The sequence below is a fragment of the Erythrolamprus reginae genome, chromosome 11, assembly GCF_031021105.1.
Source record: "Erythrolamprus reginae isolate rEryReg1 chromosome 11, rEryReg1.hap1, whole genome shotgun sequence".
Lineage (NCBI taxonomy): Eukaryota > Metazoa > Chordata > Lepidosauria > Squamata > Dipsadidae > Erythrolamprus > Erythrolamprus reginae.
The window spans coordinates 11257821-11278030 of record NC_091960.1 but is presented as its reverse complement, the minus strand read 5'-3'; the positions used below and the strand labels follow the sequence as shown (position 1 = coordinate 11278030).

General features: G+C 46.0%; 2 protein-coding genes across 4 annotated transcripts in view; one reads left to right on the top strand and one right to left on the bottom strand.

Annotated features, from left to right (window-relative positions):
• The window catches only part of LOC139173994 (IgGFc-binding protein-like), an 842349-nt gene that overhangs the window by 578903 nt on the left and 243236 nt on the right, over positions 1 to 20210 (bottom strand). The gene's annotated exons all lie outside the window — the stretch shown is intronic.
• Positions 4556 to 20210, top strand: part of LOC139173948 (IgGFc-binding protein-like) — a 92276-nt gene continuing 76621 nt past the window's right edge. Inside the window, exons 1-2 of one of the 2 annotated variants that reach the window (XM_070763918.1) lie at positions 4556 to 4670; positions 18138 to 18191. In XM_070763918.1, the coding sequence (XP_070620019.1) occupies positions 4571 to 4670; positions 18138 to 18191 (154 nt within the window). In that variant the 5' untranslated portion in view covers positions 4556 to 4570. Of the gene's footprint in view, positions 4671 to 6104; positions 6137 to 18137; positions 18192 to 20210 lie in introns of those variants that run through there. The other variant, XM_070763919.1, reaches the window with a different exon arrangement.

The following is a 20210-nucleotide window of genomic DNA, read 5'->3' as shown; positions in this document are numbered from 1 at the left end:
TTTTTAAAATAATCTTTTTATTAATTTTCATAAAATGGACAAACAGACATACATACATTTAACATTAAAAGGTGGGGATGTATTTTCCCCGCTTATCTCAAAAGTATAAATTTAAATATAGAAAAAAGAATACATAGTTGAATATATAGTTAAATGTTAAAAAAGAAAACAATGATTTGTTAAACTTTTCAATAAAGAAATTTCTTCTCATAATAATTCTTTGTAGATAAGCTAATTCTAATATATTTCTAAACCAAACTTTATTTATCTAGCACTATTATAACCTTAAAAAAAAAACACCTTATCTTTACCAAAACAATTTACACATTTGTATCATAATTTTCTATTGTTTTTTCTTATCTATCCATATATAAACTTTGTTCCATGTTTCATGGAATTTCGTATCTTCTTGATCATTTAAGCGTCTTGGCACCAAGACAAATTCCTTGTGTGTCCAATCACACTTGGCCAATAAAATTCTATTCTATTCTATTCTATTCTATTCTATTCTGTAAATAAATAAATAAAATGAATGAGGCTGCTGAATACTTCCTCTGAACTAATCCTGCTGTGGGTTTTTAGACTTTTTGCAACACCCCTGGATGTACCTGTCTTATCTTTGAAACAATGTAATATAAGATGATGTCTGAAATAGAACCCATCATCTCAACCTCGTTGTAGGCTGAGAAAGGGTTCTTCTTATTTTCTTTACTGTCAATACTTTTATTAGAAATTTTGCAGCCCGGGTCCATCGAGTGATATATATATAACAAAAGGCATCCAATTCAGGAAGTTATCAAAACACTATTTGTGATGTGTCATGGTTGAGCTCAGAGGAGCTTCATGAGACCTTAATTCCTTTGCTGTACAAAGTTTCAGTCAATAGCAGCTTAAAGAGCCATGACGGTGAAAATCCTTTCCTGTTTAATCCCCTGTGAAAGCGGGCAACAAATATTGATAGGATGGATCGGCAAACATTTAAATGTAAAGTTCTGAGAAAAGGCTAAATAAAGAGAAAAAGATGCTGGAAATACTTGGAGCAGAAAATGGCCTGAGGGCTAAAAGTATAGATAGAGGTTTTGAAACTCCTGTGCAAATGCTCCCATCCTAAATTATGTTATGAGATAAATGCTTAGCTGAAAATTATGTGTTAAGACTCAGAAAAACCCACATTGCCTGATTTTTCCTAAAATAGTTTTCCATTAAGGATTGGGTCAGATTGAGCTTCTCTGGGGTTTGACTCAACCAGAACTTAGCATTCAGGGGTACCAAGGCCCACGGGATCGATACGGCCCATGACGTGGTCAGATGAAGCCCATGATGTGGTTTGATCCAGTCTGCAGGGCCATCCTGGAAAATGTAAGGGACTGCCCCATGTTGCTTCAACCTGGTCTACCCATTTTGCTTTGGCCTGGTTGACCCACGTCGCTTTGGCCTGGTCTACCTGTTTTGTTTCAGCCTGGTCTACCCATTTTGCATCAGCCTGGTCTACCTGTTTTGCTTCGCCCTGGTCTACTCATGTCGCTTTGGCCTGTTCTACCCATTTTGCTTTGCCCTGGTCTACCCGTTTTGCTTCAGTCTGGTCTACTCACTTCGCTTTGCCCTAGTCTACCCATTTTGCTTCAACCTGGTCTACCTGTTTTGCTTCAGCCTGGTCTACCTGTTTTGCTTCAACCTGGTCTACCTGTTTTGCTTCAGCCTGGTCTACCTGTTTTGCTTCAGCCTGGTCTACTCACTTCGCTTTGCCCTAGTCTACCCATTTTGCTTCAACCTGGTCTACCTGTTTTGCTTTAGTCTGTTCTACCCATTTCGCTTTGGCCTGTTCTACCCATTTTGCTTCGCCCTGGTCCACCCATTTTGCTTCAACCTGGTCTACCTGTTTTGCTTCGCCCTGGTCTACTCATGTCGCTTTGGCCTGTTCTACCCATTTTGCTTTGCCCTGGTCTACCCGTTTTGCTTCAGTCTGGTCTACCCATGTCGCTTCAGCCTGGTCTACCCATGTTGCTTTGGCCTGTTCTACCTGTTTTGCTTCGCCCTGGTCTACCAGTGTCACTTCAGCCTGTTCTACCCATTTTGCTTTGGCCTGTTCTACCCAATGCAAAGAGGAAAAATTGGGCCAGCGTGGCTTTGGCCCAGTTATGGTATCATCTTCTGCCACGTAGCTCCCAGTGACCAATAAAGGCCCACAGGGTCAGCCTCCTCCGGGTCCCGTCGGCTAGACCAGGGGCAGGCAAAGTTGGCTCTTCTATGACTTGTGGACTTCAACTCCCAGAATTCCTGAGCCAATCATGCTATCTCAAGAATTCTGGGAGTTGAAGTCCACATGTCATAGAAGAGCCAACTTTGCCTCCCCTTGGGCTAGACAATGTCAGTGAGTGGGGCCGCATGGGAGGGCCTTCTCTGTGGCGGCACCACCTCTCTGGAACCAACTGCCCCTGGAGGCCCATACTGCCCCCACCCTGCTGACCTTCTGGAAAGCTATTAAAACCTGGCTCTGCCAACAGGCTTGGGGCCATTGAGTCCGATATTACCTACCAAAGGTATGAATTGTTTTTTTAAAAAATTTCTATGGGGTTTTTAACTTTTTGTTATATATTTTTATATGTTGTATCCTGCCCAGAGTTGAGTGATCTATAAATTAAATAAATTAAATTACTCAATGCAAAGAGATAACATGCCAGCACTTTGGGAAGTGGCATCAAGCTGGCCACGCCCACCCAGTCAGCCACACCCACTCGGCACCCCAAGGTCAACCACAGCCTTGATGCGGCCCTCAATGAAATTGAGTTTGACATCCCTGCCGTAATCCCTTGCATCAGGGTGCAATTGGGGCAAGTAAATGGACTTGAGCATTTACTGGCTGGCTACCCTTCCTGACTCCTATGCAGAGGTCACAGCAGACATTTTCTCACTGCATTTAGTGACAGAAGTACCTGCCGCTATCTAGGATTGAACTCACAGCCTCCTGATTGTGAGGCGAGAGCTCCACCTCCAGGCCGCCAGGTCTTAGCAATGTATTTCCAGAAGTAAAATTCCACTGTCTTCAGCAAAACTTTCTTCCAATTTAGTGTCCTTGAAACTGCTTCAAAAAACTGCAGGTTGTAATACAAACTGCGAAATCACACTTCTTTGAATGTTCCAGTGCAGGCTGCCACTCAAATTACAAAAGCTGCAAATGAATGTTGTATATGGAATCCGGCTGTAATGTAATGAAGGAAATGAATTTAGAGATATTAATTTTAAAAAAATTAAAATAAATATGTTCCAGACTGCTAATTGACTAATTTATATGTTGTGAATTTTTGAAAATTTAAAATTTAAAGATTAATAGCATTTATAGTATTTAAAGATTAATAGCATTTATAACTTCCAGCAGACGTGGTTGGTAAATCCACAGTAACTGAATTTAAACATGCCTGGGATAAACATATATCCATTTTAAGATAAAGTACAGGTTGGTAAATCCACAGTAACTGAATTTAAACATGCCTGGGATAAACATATATCCATTGTAAGATAAAATACAGGAAATAGTATAAGGGCAGATTAGATGGACCATGAGGTCTTTTTCTGCTGTCAGTCTTCTATGTTTCTATGTTTCTATAACCACTCCATACTGCTTTTATAGCCCTCTCTAAATGGTTTATAGAATCAGCCTCTTGCCCCCAACAATTCTCATTTTACCCACCTCAGAAGGATGGAAGGCTGAGTCAACCTTGAGCCGGTGGTGAGATTTGAACTGCTGAACTACAGTTAGCAGTTAGCTGAAGTAGCCTGCAGGGCTGCACTCTAACCACTGCACCACCCTGGCTCTAAAGGCCTTCGGTTAAGGCAAACCAAAAAGAGATTTGAATAGAAATTTACAAACCAGGTAAGAAATAATATTATCTATCCCTCTTGGGTGTTTATGTAAACTCCAGTCCTATAACTTTATATGTGGGGAAAAACTTCATTGGCCTTAGAGGTACATCAGTTAAAAACATGCATCCAATTATACTCAAAAGCAACGTGAGAAAATATTATTTTACTGAAAGAGTAGTAGATCCTTGGAACAAACTTCCAACAGACGTGGTTGGTAAATCCACAGTAACTGAATTTAAACATGCCTGTGATAAATATATATCCATCCTAAGATAAAATACAGGAAATAATATAAGGGCAGACTAGATGGACCATGATGTCTTTTTCTGCCGTCAGTCTTCTATGTTTCCATGTTTCTATGTTTACTGTCAAAAACCTCCACAGGAAAATTTTCCAAAAAGGTTAACTTTCTGTAAACATATCAGAGAACAAAATTTATGAAAGAGCATGGGAAATTATGCCAAATAAGCTGTTTTAGGCTGGATATTTTTTTTCCAAAAAGAGAGGATGCTCAAATTCCTTTAATTCTACTAAGGGGGAAAAAACCTATAGAAAACATAGCTAGGACCCCAATTTCAATACTAGAGCTACACCCTGATGGGGTGAATTAAATGCCATTTTAAATAATCCAGACTCTTTCATGTTAAGGAGAATTGAGTCTGTATTGACCCAAAAGCCACAGTTAACCTCCCTCCTCCCAGAAACAATAATGACTCAACCGGTCCCTCCTATATTTGAATGGGTTTTCGATTCCCACCAATATATCAAGCCCGCAAAGGTGGAGCTGGGATACAGGCTCTTATCAGCAGGTAAGTGGGGTACTTTTTGTGAACTAAATGTGAACTAAATGTGGGAAGGCGGAGGTTATTGTAGGTATTACTTAAATTAGAAATAGCAATAATGTTGGGATTTATATGCTGATTTAGGCTGGAGATTTTTTTTTTAAAAGAGAGGATGCTCAAATTCCTTTAATTCTACTAGGGGGGAAAATATAAAACATAGCTAGGACCCCAATTTCAATACTTGAGCTACACCCTGATGGGGTGAATTAAATGTCATTTTAAATTTATTTATTTATTTAATTTATTTATTTATTCATTTGTCCAATACACAAATACATAGGAAGAAAAATAGACATGTAGTAATATATATAAGGGTAAAAGTGAACTTAGAGGAGAGGATATATGAAAGAAAGAGAATATATATGATGAGTGAGAAAAAGGAAAGACAATTGGACAGGAGACGAAAGGCACACCAGACCAGTGCACTTATGTACGCCCCTTACTGGCCTCTTAGGAACCTGGAGAGGTCAATCGTGGAGAGTCTAAGGGAGAAATGTTGGGGGTTAGGGGTTGACACCACTGAGTCCGGTAATGAGTTCCACGCTTCGATAACTCGATTGTTGAAATCATATTTTTTACATTCAAGTTTGGAGCGGTTCGTATTAAGTTTGAATCTGTTGCGTGCTCTGGTGTTGTTGCGGTTGAAGCTGAAGTAGTCATTGACCGGTAGGACATTGCAGCATATGATCTTGTGGGCAATACTCAAATCATGTTTTAGGCACCGTAGTTCTAGGCTTTCTAGGCCCAGGATTGTTAGTCTATTTTCGTAGGATATTCTGTTTCGAGTGGAGGAGTGAAGGGCTCTTCTGGTGAAATATCTTTGGACATTTTCAAGGGTGTTGATGTCTGAGATGTGGTATGGGTTCCAGACAGATGAGCAGTAGTCTAGGATGGGTCTGGCAAAAGTTTTATAGGCTCTTGTGAGTAGTGTGAGATTGCCTGAGCAGAAGCTGCGTAGGATCAGGTTAACAACTCTAGAAGCTTTTTTGGCGATATAGGTGCAGTGGGCTTTAGCACTTAGGTCATTCGATATTAGTATTCCAAGGTCTTTTACTGAGTGTTTGTTGGCAGTGAGAGATTGTTTATTCAGTTCGTATGTGCGGTTTGGATTCTTTTTGCCTATGTGGAGGGTAGAGCATTTGTTGGTTGATATTTGAAGTTGCCAGGTGTGAGACCAGTCTGAGACAAAGTCCAGGTCTTTTTGGAGAGTGAGTGTGTTGTCAGTGGTGTTGAAAAGTTTCACATCACTAATCCAGACTCTTTCATGTTAAGGAGAAGTGAGTCTGTATTGACCCAAAAGCCACAGTTAACCTCCCTCCTCCCAGAAACAATAATGACTCAACCGGTCCCTCCTATATTTGAATGAGTTTTCAATTCCCACCAATATATCAAGCCAGCAAAGGTGGAGTTGGGATACAGGCTCTTATCAGCAGGTAAGTTGGGTACTTGAACATTTTGTGAAATAAATGTGGGAAGGTGGAGGTTATTGTAGGTATTACTTAAATTAGCAATAGCAATAGTGTTGGAATTTATATGCTGCTTCACAGTATATTTTACATCCCGCTCCAAATGTTTACAAAGTCAGCCTATTGCTCCCAAACAATCTGGGTCCTCATTTTACCAACTTCGTTAAGATGGACAATTAGAAAAATTGATCCGTGGAATTGCTTGCCTTCAAAAGTTGTGGATGCTCCAACATTTTTGAGAAACAACAGGACAGCCACATGCCTGGAATGGTCTAGGGCAGGGGTAGGCAAAGTTGGCTCTTCTATGACATGTGGACTTCAACTCCCAGAAGTCCTGAGCTAGTATGATTGGCTCAGGAATTCTGGGAGTTGAAGTCCACAAGTCATAGAAGAGCCAACTTTGCCTACCCCTGGTCTAGGGCAGTGGTTCTCAAACTGGGGGTCGGGACCCCTTTGGGGATTGAACATCCATTTCACAGGGGTCACCAAAGACCATGGGAAAAGGCAAATTTCCCATAGTGCTAGGAACTAAAGCTTCTATTCTGGCACCTGGGAACATATTTTTACAAATATGTCCCTCTGACCTCCCTGCCAATCAGCTTAAAGCTCTATTGGGAGAATTGGTGCTAGACTTGTGGTTGGGGGTCACCACAACACGAGGAGCTGTTTTAGGGGTTGTGGCATTAGAAAGGTTGAGAACCACTGTTAGCGTCTCCTGTTCGAGCAGACTTCCAAGGTCCCTCCCAACTCTGTCATTCTGTTATCACCTGAAGATGACACACTACAGGTTGTCCTTCTGGGAATCCCAGCGACCAGTTAGGTCCCACAGAGTGGGCCTTCTCCGGGTCCCGTCAACTAAACAATGTCGTTTGGGGGGGACCCAGGGGAAGAGCCTTCTCTGTGGCGGTCCCGGCCCTCTGGAATCAACTCCCCCCAGAGATTAGAATAGCCCCCACCCTCCTTGCCTTTCGTAAGCTCCTTACAACCCACCTCTGCCATCAGGCGTGGGGGAACTGAGATAATCTTTCCCCCTAGGCTTCTACAATTTATGCATGGTATGTTTGTATGTATGATTGGTTTTATAACAAGGGTTTTTAGCTGTTTTAGTATTGGATTGTCACATGCTGTTTTTACCACTGTTGTTAGCCGCCCCGAGTCCATGGAGAGGGGCGGCATACAAATCCAATAAATAGATAGATAGATAGATAGATAGATAGATAGATAGATAGATAGATAGATAGATAGATAGATAGATAATACATACATACATACATACATACATACATACATACATACATACATACATAAATATTTCTTCCAAAATTCCCAAATGGATGGAATTTCTATCTCTTGATAGCTGGCAGATATGGAGCTGGGAAAAACTCTCTAGCAGATAATTCCCTGGAAATCTGACAATAATTTGTGATTTTCCACCCCCAAAAGAATGTGAACAGCAGAGGCCATTCTCAAAAATATTTTATCCCTCTGTTTATGCAGTCTAGAACTGTGTTGGCTTTTTTGGCAACTGCTGAACACTGCTGGCTCATATTTAAGTGATTGTCCACTAGGACTCCAAGATCCCTCTCACAATTATTACTAATATTATAACTTCTTGTGTTGTCACCTCAAAAATTACCATTTGAGAGGCACGTTTGGGGGATTTCTTGGGTGTCATCCAAAGATTTCAGGCATGGGTTGTAAATCTAGGGCCCCCAAATAGATATTAATCCCCTCGAATATTAATATGAGCTTGAATCAATTACAGCTTGAGCAATTTGCCTCTGAATAAAATAGTCAATTTGAATAAAAAGAGAAAACATCCTTTAAAAAAAGAGATAATTGAATGCTCTTATCATGGCAGGCATTATTATTATTTTTTTGTTTTAAAAAAAGCATTTTGAGTTGTGCATGGGGGGGAAATGGTTTTGATTGATTTTGGAGCAGCTCCACGAACCAATGAATTGAAGAAAATGTTGCCACCCCCTAATAGAAAGAAGAATTTTTTTTTAAATTAACTACAGCTGGTGTGAAACAATAATGAGCGTTTTGAAGCCGTTCCACTCATGTTAAAATGGGTTGCTTTAATCAATCTTCCATCAAAATGAATGAGACAAACCAAAGTTTCTCTCCCTGCAAACCCCCACTGCACCCTAAAAAATTATTTCAAGGGATTGAGAGCAGCAGAAAAAGAATTGGAGATTAAGGTCGAACCCAATGTGATTTTTTGCTAACTGTAATCAGAAATACATCCCATTGAATTGAATGGGATTTATTTGCAAGTAGATGCACTGGGAATAGCTGCAAAAATCAACCAGCAATATAGTGTCCATGTGTGCCTCTCTCTCTCTCTCTCTCTTTCTTTCTTTCTTTCTTTCTTTCTTTCTTTCTTTCTTTCTTTCTGTGTGTGTGAGAGAGAGAGAGAGAGACAGAGACAGAGAGAGAGAGAGAGGGAGAGAGAGCACAATTTTTCAAATTGCTTTTTGAATACCATATCGATTTTACATTGTTTTGTTTCACTGTTTCTTATGGCTTCTAAATTTACCATGACTTTTTACAATTTCAGGATTTAAGAATAGCATGGAGAGGTGTGCTGTTCCTGTTTATGGGCTTTGTAGTACAAATGACTTTTTTCCCCTTTCTTTCTGTAGTTTGGATTTGTTTGGATTTTTTTTATCCCGTTTTTATTATGTTTATAAATAACTCAAGGATCTGAACATGAAGTTAGTTGGGGGAAAGATCAAAGGCAACATGAGAAAATATTATTTTACTGAAAGAGTAGTAGATCCTTGGAACAAACTTCCAGCAGAAGTGGTTGGTAAATCCACAGTAACTGAATTTAAACATGCCTGGGATAAACATAGATCCATCCTAAGATAAAATACAGAAAATAGTATAAGGGCAGACTAGATGGACCATGAGGTCTTTTTCTGCCGTCAGTCTTTTCTGTTTCTATGTTTCTATGCCAAATACGTCTTCCTCCTCCTATGGGACTAGTTGTCATTCTCTTTCAGTCCAACCCACCTCACAGGGTTGTTGTTGTTGTGGGGAAAATAGGACGAGCGAAAAGGTATGTTTTGTTGCCTTGAGGCATTAAAATTATAAAGACGGGATAAAAATTAAACATCTATTGAATGTTTATCTTTACCCATAGAAACATAGAAGATTGATGGCAGAAAAAGACCTCATGGTCCATCTAGTCTGCCCTCATACTATTTCCTTTATTTTATCTTAGGATGGATATATGTTTATTTTTATTTATTTATTTATTGTTAGAGTTGAAAGGGACCATGCAGGTCATCAGGTCCAACCCCCTGCCTGAGCAGGAATCCTAAAGCACCCCAGCCAAATGGCAGTCCAATCTCCTCTTGAAAGTGCCCAGAGTTGGGGAGTTCACAACCTCCGCAGGCAGGTTGTTCCAATGGTTGATCGCTCTGACCGTCAGGAAGTTCTTCCTTACTTCTAGGTTGAATCTCTCCTTGGTCAGCTTCCAGCCGTTGTTCCTCGTCCAGCCCTCTGGTGCTCTGGAGAATAGAGTGACCCCCTCCTCTCTGTGGCAACCCCTCATATACCTGTATACAGCTATCATGTCCCCTCTGGCCTTCCTTTTCTCTAGGCTATCCATGCCCAGTTCCCTCAATCTTTCTTCGTAAATCTTGGTTTCAAGTCCCCTAATCCCAGGCATGTTTATCCCAGGCATGTTTAAATTCAGTTACTTTGGATTCACCAACCATGTCTGCTGGAAGTTTGTTCCAAGGATCTACTACTCTTTCAGTAAAATAAATATTTTCTCACGTTGCTTCTGATCTTTCCTCCAACTAACCTCAGATTGTGCCCCCTTGTTCTTGTGTTCACTTTCCTATTAAAAATACTTCCCTCCTGAACCTTATTTAACCCTTTAACCTATTTAAATGTTTCAATCATGTCCCCCCTTTCCCTTCTGTCCTCCAGACTATGCAGATTGAGCCCATGAAGTCTTTCCTGATGAGTTTTATTATTTATTTATTGGATTTGTATGCCGCCCCTCTCCGCAGACTCGGGGCGGCTAACAACAGTAATAAAAACAGCATGTAAATCCAATACTAAAACAGCTAAAAAACCCTTATTTGTAAAACCAAACATACATACAAACAAGCATACCATGCATAAATTGTAAAGGCCTAGGGGGAAAGAATATCTCAGTTCCCCCATGCCTGACAGCAGAGGTGGGTTTTAACTATAACTGTCTGGTTTGGTGCTGCAACCCAACAGGACTGACACAGACTTCAGAGGATAATCAGAATTGCAGAAAAAACAATTGCTGCCAATCTGCCTTCCATTGAGGACCTGTATACTGCACGAGTCAAAAAGAAGGCGGGTAAAATATTTACTGACCCCTCACATCCTGGACACAAATTGTTTCAACTTCTACCCTCAAAACGTCGCTACAGAGCACTGCACACCAAGACAACTAGACACAAGAACATTTTTTTTTGAATGCCATCACTCTACTAAACATATAATTCCCTCAACACTGTCAGACTTTCTACTAAATCTGCACTTCTATTCTACTAGTTTTTCTCATCATTCCTATCACCCATTTCCTCCCATGTTGACTGTATGACTGTAACTTGTTGCGTATATCCTAAGATTTTTATTAATATTGCTTCTTCATTGCTTATTTGACCCCTATGACAATCATTAAGTGTTGTACCACATGATTCTTGACAAATGTATATTTTATTTTATGCACGTTGAGAGCATATGCACCAAGACAAATTCTTTGTGTGTCCAATCACACTTGGCCAATAAAATTCTATTGCAGAACAGACGGAGTAACGACACGGACACCAGAGCTGGATTTAAACTTGGGTCATTTTTATTAAAATAAATTTGCATAATTTATTAATTAAATTAGCATGAATTAGCATAAATTTGCATAAATCAACATATTCAACTATGACCCGGAAACAGTGGACCTGCAGGGTCAAACAAACACTTCCGGGGCGGAAATGACGTAAAAGGTCAACATTCCTGGGCAACTAAGGGCGTAGCTCGATGCTGGTCCAGGTGAGGGACCTCTCCCTCACCTGAGACCCTGCCATGCACTTGCATGAGGGGGGTCCCGCCGGCTCACCCCTACCCTGGGACTTCAATAGCGGGACCCAAAGACAGGTTCCCCCCAAGTGCGCAGGTAGCACCCCACCATGAGCTTGGAGAGAACCTGTCAATCATCCCCAAAGATACCCAAGGGAGAACGTGCAGTTGCTGAACCACCACCCAGATTTCCGCCCCTAACCTGCCTACCCAAATGACCAAAGGTAAGCCAATTAACCTATTAAATGCAAGCACCCCCTAACCGCACATCCATCTCCCCAGTGTGGAATGGGCGAAAAAACAGCCATGCCAAATGGGCGAGGCTGCAAAAAATTCCCATTCGGCCCCCGAGGGCGACCCTCCAATAGCACACTGCAAAATAGGGAAGGGCGGGTGGGTGTCTGCTCCTTTGACTGGGTCCGGGCGAAAAGGCTTGGCCCAGGGCCTGCAGCCCTTAAATAGGGCCAGCAAGCCCCGCCCGGTCCCCACGTCATTCCAGGCCACGTGGGCCTGGCTTTCCCGGCCGAAATCTCGTCTCGCGAGATTTCGGCCGAAAACAAAATGGCGGCCGCCATAGAAGAGTCCGGTGTCTGCCCGGCCCTTCTGCAAAAGCCCCGTGGCCGGTAAGTCGAGCCGGCGATACTGCAGAAGAGACGGAGTAACGACACGGACACCAGAGCTGGATTTAAACTTGGGTCATTTTTATTAAAATAAATTTGCATAATTTATTAATTAAATTAGCATGAATTAGCATAAATTTGCATAAATCAACATATTCAACTATGACCCGGAAACAGTGGACCTGCAGGGTCAAACAAACACTTCCGGGGCGGAAATGACGTAAAAGGTCAACATTCCTGGGCAACTAAGGGCGTAGCTCGATGCTGGTCCAGGTGAGGGACCTCTCCCTCACCTGAGACCCTGCCATGCACTCGCATGAGGGGGGTCCCGCCGGCTCACCCCTACCCTGGGACTTCAATAGCGGGACCCAAAGACAGGTTCCCCCCAAGTGCGCAGGTAGCACCCCACCATGAGCTTGGAGAGAACCTGTCAATCATCCCCAAAGATGCCCAAGGGAGAACGCGCAGTTGCTGAACCACCACCCAGATTTCCGCCCCTAACCTGCCACGGAGCGGGGGTCAGATCTCTATCTTGGCCCCCCGACTCCCCCCTCTATCTGCACCAGCTCACGCAGAGACCGCTGCAGGTCCTGTAAGAAAATGGCGTTCCCCTGTTCTGACAGGTAAACGCCGTCGGCCCGGTAAAGCCACGGCCGATCTACGGTGATGAGGGGATGGGCCACTACAACCCCACCTAATTCCCTAACTGTTTTTCCCAGGGCCTTATTCACCCTACGCCTGACCCGGTGAATGGCCCTAAGGGAAATGGCGTCCCTCCACACGATCCTTGGGAGGATCTCTGACCACACCACTTGCGTGGTGGGCCACACCGTGCGAAGCCACCTCAGGTCTTCGTGCGCCTGGATGATCAACGGTAGACCACCAAGCAGGCACAGGTCATTGCCACCGAGGTGCAAGACCAGCCATCTGGGTGCGGCTATGGGTTGCCGACCACCCAGTCCCATCTGGGCGCGACCCTGGGTAGCCGCCCGCCCTGCAGCGCCGGGTACAGCCCTGAGATGCTGATCACCCAGCAACGTCGGTAGGAGCCCCTCCTACCGCATACCTCTCCGGCCCATCCAAACAACATTGACCCACCGTCCCAATGACAACTGGGTCCCAATGGCGCTTCTGGCTGCAGAGCAGCCGGCCCAAAAGACCATGCTGTGGCCACACAGCAGCGCCGTCGGTTTCTGCGTGGAATGGAAACCTGGAAGAGGACACACACACAGAGGTTACCTAGCCTAAACCCTGCCCAGAATCCTCAGCGGGCCTAACATAACCCAAATATGCCGCTGACCGCCAGCGGCCGATCTCCTGAATCCGATGGGCCGGGAAACCAGAAAGTGCCGCGCTAGTGGCGGCGCCGATACGGAACGAATGCGTTCCGTAGCTGGCGGGATCCAAGCCTACCTGAGCCATTGCCTTCGACACTAACGCCCAGAATTGATACCGGGTCAGGGGGGTGCCGTCCTGGTGTTTAAAAAGGTACCCACGCCCTGACCCCCTCAAGCCACAAAAATGCTGCAAAGCAGCCACCGGGCACACAGACTGATCGGTGGCTGCGCTAAGCTCAATTCTCACCCCTCTGTGTAACTGATCAGTCTTGGAATGTCTCACTAACAGGGAGACACCCCCTTGCCTAAAGGTCAGATCAGTGAGCTGGAAGGCACGGAGCGACAAGTCAGACTGCGAGGAGGACATTGCCTCGCTGACCCTAAGGGCCCCAAAAAACATAACGCAAGTCGCTGCCCTAAAAAGACGGGCCTCGTACAGAGAGGCACACAGACTGTCCAATGCCTGATTAATCAAAGACAGCTGCTGGACCGTCAGGGCCTGACGAGTGTCAGAAGGGAACCCCTGTCGCTCCCTCACCCAGCCTTCCAGCATCCTCCGGATGCGAAAGTCACCCGACAAATCACTAAACCCCCCCGCCTTGGACAGAAAGGCGAGGCCGGCTAGCCTAGACCTGATAGTCCTAACTGAAAGGCCACGCCCCTTCAGTAGGACACAAAATTCAGCTAGGTGCTCAACCGGGGCAGGCCAACTATGGGGGTAACCCTTACCCTGCCTGAAATCCCCAAACTCCTTACCTGCACGCTGGTAAGCTCGCAAGGTGCCAGGTGCTACGGAAAAGGCGATCGCCCTGGAGGCCTCGTCTCTCCAGCTCTCGGGAGCCCGCCCAGGCTCCACAGGTGGGCTGGAAACGCCTCCGGCGACTCTCGGGCCCACGGGGCCAGGGTCCGAAACCTGGACAACTGACCACGGGACAAGGCGTCAGCCACCTCGTTATCTAGCCTGGGGACATGCCTAGCCAAAAACAAGGCGTTTAGAGACAAGGACCTGTGCACAAAATGGCGGACAAGCCGCATTACCCTGTCACTCTTAGAGGACAGGGCATTCACAACATGGACAACCGCTAGGTTGTCACACCAAAAGTGCACAGTCTTGTCCCTAAACTGCTCTCCCCAGAGCTCTAAGGCCACTATCAAGGGGAAAAGCTCTAAAAAGGTCAAATCCTTAACCAACGAACAGGCACTCCATTCCGGAGGCCATGCCGACCAGCACCACTGGTCACCTAGCACTACCCCAAAACCACAAGTCCCCGCGGCATCGGAGCAGAGCTGCAACTCAGCTTCCAAAAGAAGCTCTTGCCGCCAGAAAGACAACCCGTTAAAATGTTCCAAAAACTCCCGCCACACGCAGAGGTCAGCCCTGACCCCAGCACATAAGCGGGTACGATGGTGGGGCAAACGCAGCCCTTTCATCGCATCATACAACCGACGAGAAAAAGCCCTGCCTGGCACCACTACCCGACAGGCAAAATTAAGGATCCCGGCCAGTTCCTGGAGCTGCCGAAGAGTAACCTTCCTGCAGCCCAAGACCGCCGCGAGCTTGCTCCTGATTTTAATCAACTTATCCAGGGGCAATCTGGAAGATTGCTCCTCTGAGTCCAATTCAATACCGAGGAAGGTAATCCTGGTGGCAGGGCCTTCGGTCTTCTCAGGGGCTAAAGGCACCCCCAATTGGGCACAAAGGGCTTCAAAGTCCCGCATCAAAGCAAAGCATTGCTCCGAGTGCGCCGGCCCGGCCACCAAGAAATCATCAAGGTAATGAACGACCGAACCCAGGCCACTACGCCTCCTGAGCACCCACTCCAAGCAGGTACTAAAGCTCTCAAAAAGGGAGCAGGAAACAGAGCAGCCCATCGGCAATGCCCTGTCTACATAAAAACCACCTTCAAAATGGAAGCCCAGAAGCTCGAAGTCGCCTGGGTGTATGGGGAGGAGCCGGAATGCCGACTTAATGTCGCATTTACCCATAAGGGCTCCCACCCCACACTTCCTAACCATGGCCACGGCCGCATCAAAAGATGCGTACCGGACTGAACAAAGTTCGTCAGGAATGAAATCATTCACTGACTCCCCTTTTGGAAAAGACAAATGGTGAATCAACCGAAATTCACCACTCGCCTTTTTGGGGACCACCCCCAAGGGGGACACCCTAAGATTCGAAAAGGGTGGCTCCGGGAAAGGCCCTAGGACCCTGCCCTCGGCCACCTCCTGTCGAATCTTAGCCCGAACAATGTCCTCATGTCCGACAACCGACCTAAGGTTGTCTGACATGAAAGCCTTCCTAACACCCACATAAGGGATCCTAAATCCCTCGGAAAAACCCCTCAAGAGCAACTCGGCTCTCGGGCGAGGGTGGTAGTCAACCAACCAACCCTCGAGCACCGAAACATCAATTGGGCTGGGCCCCTTTTCCCCCAGCTGGAGGGGGAGGTTTCCCTGGACCCCCGCCCTTCTTCTCCGCCCCTTTCTTGGGGCGGGGACATACTGAAGCTGCATGGGACCCCCCACAATTCCCGCAGGCATGTTTGTACTTGCAAAAGGGACGAAAACACGCCCCTTTTGCAGCAAACTCATGACAAGCAGGCGAGGCCCCCTTGCCAGCCACACCAGGAGTCGCCTTGGCCGGCGTAGCCACACCAGGCTCCTCCTCCATAAAGTGCCCACTATCGGTACGCTCACACCCTTCCTTACCAGACATATGCGTGGCCCGGAACCATAGGTCCGGAACCACCATATCCCAAGGCAAGTTAGGCTCTACACCCATCCTCATACGAAAGCCTTTATCATAATGGCGCCATATGGTGCCCTTATACTCGAAGTGGGCCCTGGCAATCAAATCGATATATTTCAGCATGGCAGAGGCCATAGCCGGCTGCCTCTGAATCACCACAGATGCATAAGTAAGAAAAGCATACAGCCATGAGCTGAAGCACTTTGTTACTTTTGCTTTCTTTGTTTTCTCCCCAGGGACAATCTCTTTCTCCTGCTTGGGAACCTCTCGGTTCAAAAGCGAAAAAAGATCCACATATTCACCCCGCCATATGGCCTCCTTCACTGAAGGGTGAAGGTGGCATCCGAGAGGGGTGGACGGCAACCCGCACGGAATGGCCCCTGCTTTAATACAAGCGAACGGGTCCCATATCGTGTTGGCCGCAACACCGAAAACTCCCACACCCTGGGGGTAGGGCAATACAGGGAGCGGGGGCATAACTGCAGGGGCTGGAGGGGACCACCCCCCTACCCCGGGCACCCCAGGTACCCCTGTAATCCCTGGCCCGGGTAGCGGAGCAGGGCCAGCCGCCAGCGGCCCCGAAGAAGGAACCGGCGGCGCCCAGACCTGTCCACAGGTGCCCGTTGAAGACCCCAAAAAACTAACCCCACTCCCAACACCCGACGGGGGGAAACCCGACGTGGATGAAGGGAGAAAGGAAGGAGGTGTAGTGTGTGGTGCAGCCTCACCTGCCCCGTACGGGGTTGATGACATCCAAGGGGGGCCCATCGTTGCGGGGCCCGGGAAAGCCGCCATCGGCCCCGCCTGGGCCATCCGTCCAGCAGGAGCCATCTGCCCGGCTTGGGCCGCAACCGGATCTCTTCTCAACGCCGCAGAAGCTTGCTCGAGGGACCCTCCGGGGCCCGATCCACTTCTCCACTGCTCGAGCTCGTCGAGCCTCTCCAACACCCTGGCCCAAGACATGGCAGGAGAAGGATCAGGTTGAGGGGCAGGAGGCAAACCCGCCGCCCCTTGCACAGGAACCACCCCAGTAGGCCCTTCCCTACTGGCCCGAGCCCGGGCCGAAGACCTAAGAGCCCTCCTGGGTCGCGCAGCAGGCGGGGCCATAGGGGCCGTGGCAGGCCTCTTCTTTGGAGCCATGCCCCACTTCACCAAAGCAATGCAAAGGGAGAAGCCCCTTCGACCCCCAGACCCCCTTTACCAAGGCCCCGAGAAGTAACTGAGCCTCCCCCACGTACAGGCCAACTAAAGGCCCTGAAGCCGCGCCCCCAAAACAACGCCTCCCCAACCGGGTACCCCCTAGAGGCCGAGCACACCCCCCCCCAAGCTTGGGCAGGGCCCAACGGCGCCCTCCTCCCAGCCGGGAGCGAAGTTACCAGTCCCCCTCGGGCCCGAGGGGGATCACCGCGCCACCAATGTCACAAATTGGAGCTCCAGACAAGTCATCCGACACCGCTGGGCTCCTCAAAACCTTTCCGCCAACGCTGCCAGCCACAAAATGGCGGCCGCGCACGAGGCCGCCTCAAAATGGCGACCGGAGCAGCTCTCAGCCGAGTGTCTGCTCCTTTGACTGGGTCCGGGCGAAAAGGCTTGGCCCAGGGCCTGCAGCCCTTAAATAGGGCCAGCAAGCCCCGCCCGGTCCCCACGTCATTCCAGGCCACGTGGGCCTGGCTTTCCCGGCCGAAATCTCGTCTCGCGAGATTTCGGCCGAAAACAAAATGGCGGCCGCCATAGAAGAGTCCGGTGTCTGCCTGGCCCTTCTGCAAAAGCGCCGTGGCTGGTAAGTCGAGCCGGCGATATTCTATTCTATTCTAAGAAGCTTACGAAAGGCGAGGAGGGTGGGGGCAATTCAAATCTCCGGGGGGAGTTGGTTCCAGAGGGCCGGGGCCGCCACAGAGAAGGCTCTTCTCCTGGGCCCCGCCAAACGACATTGTTTTGTTGACGGGACCCGGAGAAGGCCCACTCTGTGGGACCTAACCGGTCGCTGGGATTTATGTTTAAAACCTCCCACCATTTTTGTAGCCCATCTTTGGACCCATTCAGTTTTATCAATATCTTTTTGTAGGGGAGGTCTCCAAAACTGAACACATGTGGTCTCACCAGCACTTTTGATACAGTGGGATCACAATCTCCCTCTTCCTGTTTGTTCCTTGTGTTTAATTACTATTTTCCATTTTCATTTTTCCTAGCCATGGGGACATGCGGGCTGCTTCCAGTAGCCATAGGACTGGCTTTGCTCACAGGTAAGCAGGAAATAATCTCAAAACAAAAGTCTACGCACAGATGAATAAATTGCAAATTGAATTTAGGTAAAACCTCACAGTAGATTCACATCACAGATTCAGGAAAGAAAATAGCTCTGGGATTTGAGTTGCAGATCAGTGCATAAGTCTGCCAAGACATTAAACTATCCTGGTTGATATGCTTTGAAGATATATGAACTCTGGAAAAGCAGAAATTCTGTGAAATACTTTAATCTAGAGATAAATTATTATGCATTGAAAACGTTCCGCGGGTGAACCTCCTGGGTGTGTTGGCTAAACATTTTAAGGAGATAATCAGTTTAAATTGTTCTAATTGTGGAATGCTCATAAATATGTCAAGTACAAGTATGTTGGTTTGTAGAAATAAAGAGTGCGGTCACTGAGTCAACCCTGTTAAAATAATTTTTTTTAAAAAATGGAATTCAAGCAACCCAAACAGATGGCTGTTTGGCCTGAATGCATCTGTTGGAGAGAAACCCATCAAATCCCTTTAGTAATTAATTCCTCTGTAAAACCACTCAGGAATTTTACTTTAGACATTCAACAGAAATCTGTCTTTCGGTAGCTCAGACATATTATTCCGTATCCAATTTCCTGAGCTGATAGAAAACACACCTTAAACGGCATCTCTTGTCATATTCATGTGAAAAGATCACCATCTAAAAGAAACGATTACTCTTTTCTTGGAATTACTTAGTTTAGTGAGATTATTTATGAAATGGATATGTCTCCTTTTCGCACACAAAATCCTTCAGGCTGCTTCCCTGAATGTGTCAGAGGGTAGAAGTTGAGACATGACAACATTTACGAAATGTTTATTAGAAACTCATGAGTTAAGAACCAGAACCGCCTGATACTGCACAAATCCCAGCGGACGATAAGGTCCCACAGAGTTGGCCTTCTCCGGGTCCCGTTGACTAAACAATGTCGTTTGGCGGACCCCAGGGGAAGAGCCTTCTCTGTGGCGGCCCCGGCCCTCTGGAACCAACTCCCCCCGGAGATTAGAACTGCCCCCACCCTCCCTGTCTTTCGTAAACTACTCAAGACTCATTTATACCGCCAGGCATGGGGGAGTTGAGATATTCCTTCCCCCTAGGCCATTACAAGTTATGCATGGTATGTTTGTGTGTATGTTTGGTTTTATAATAAGGGTTTTTAGTTGTTTTTTATTATTGGATTGTACATGTTGTTTTTATTATTGTTGTTAGCCTCCCCGAGTCTACGGAGAGGGGCGGCATACAAATCCAATAAATTATTATTAATTATTATTATTAGTTAAAACAGAAATCTGAGGACTATTTATCCAGTTTTGGAACTAGTGGCCGTGCAACAGCTTGAAAACACCAATCTTAAGCCAGGAATGTCAAATCTGTTTTGACTGAGGATGTCAAATAGCTTACCAGGGATTGTATTCCAGAATAGTACACAAGTCTTGGCTGATGGAATGAATGAAAACAGAACAAAAACCCACTTGATTAAATTTCAGTTGAATGCAGTTGCAGTAATTGTTCCTCGTGTATTTAATAATTTCTCCTTTCTATCATATCAATATTATAAATCTGTGACACCTTTGGGGGTGATGGAACTAATGTACATCCCAAATATTGAGAGGTTTACAATAGACTAATGGCATCCAACCTTGGCAACTTTAAGATTTGTGGACTTTGATTCCCAGAATTCCCAATCCAACTATGCTGGTTGGGGGATTCTGGGAGTTGAAGTCTATAAGTCTTAAAGTTGCCAAAATTGGACACCTTTTCAGTAGGTCATTTATTTATCTATCTATCTATCTATCTATCTATCTATCTATCTATCTATCTATCTATCTATCTATCTCTATCTATCTATCTATCTATCTATCTATCTATCTAGCTAGCTAGCTAGTTAGTTAGTTAGTTAGTTAGTTATAAGATTTGTATGTCGCCCGTTTCCAAAGACTCGGGGCGGCTCACAACAGCAATAAAAAACAATATAACAGTGGAACAAATCTAATATTAA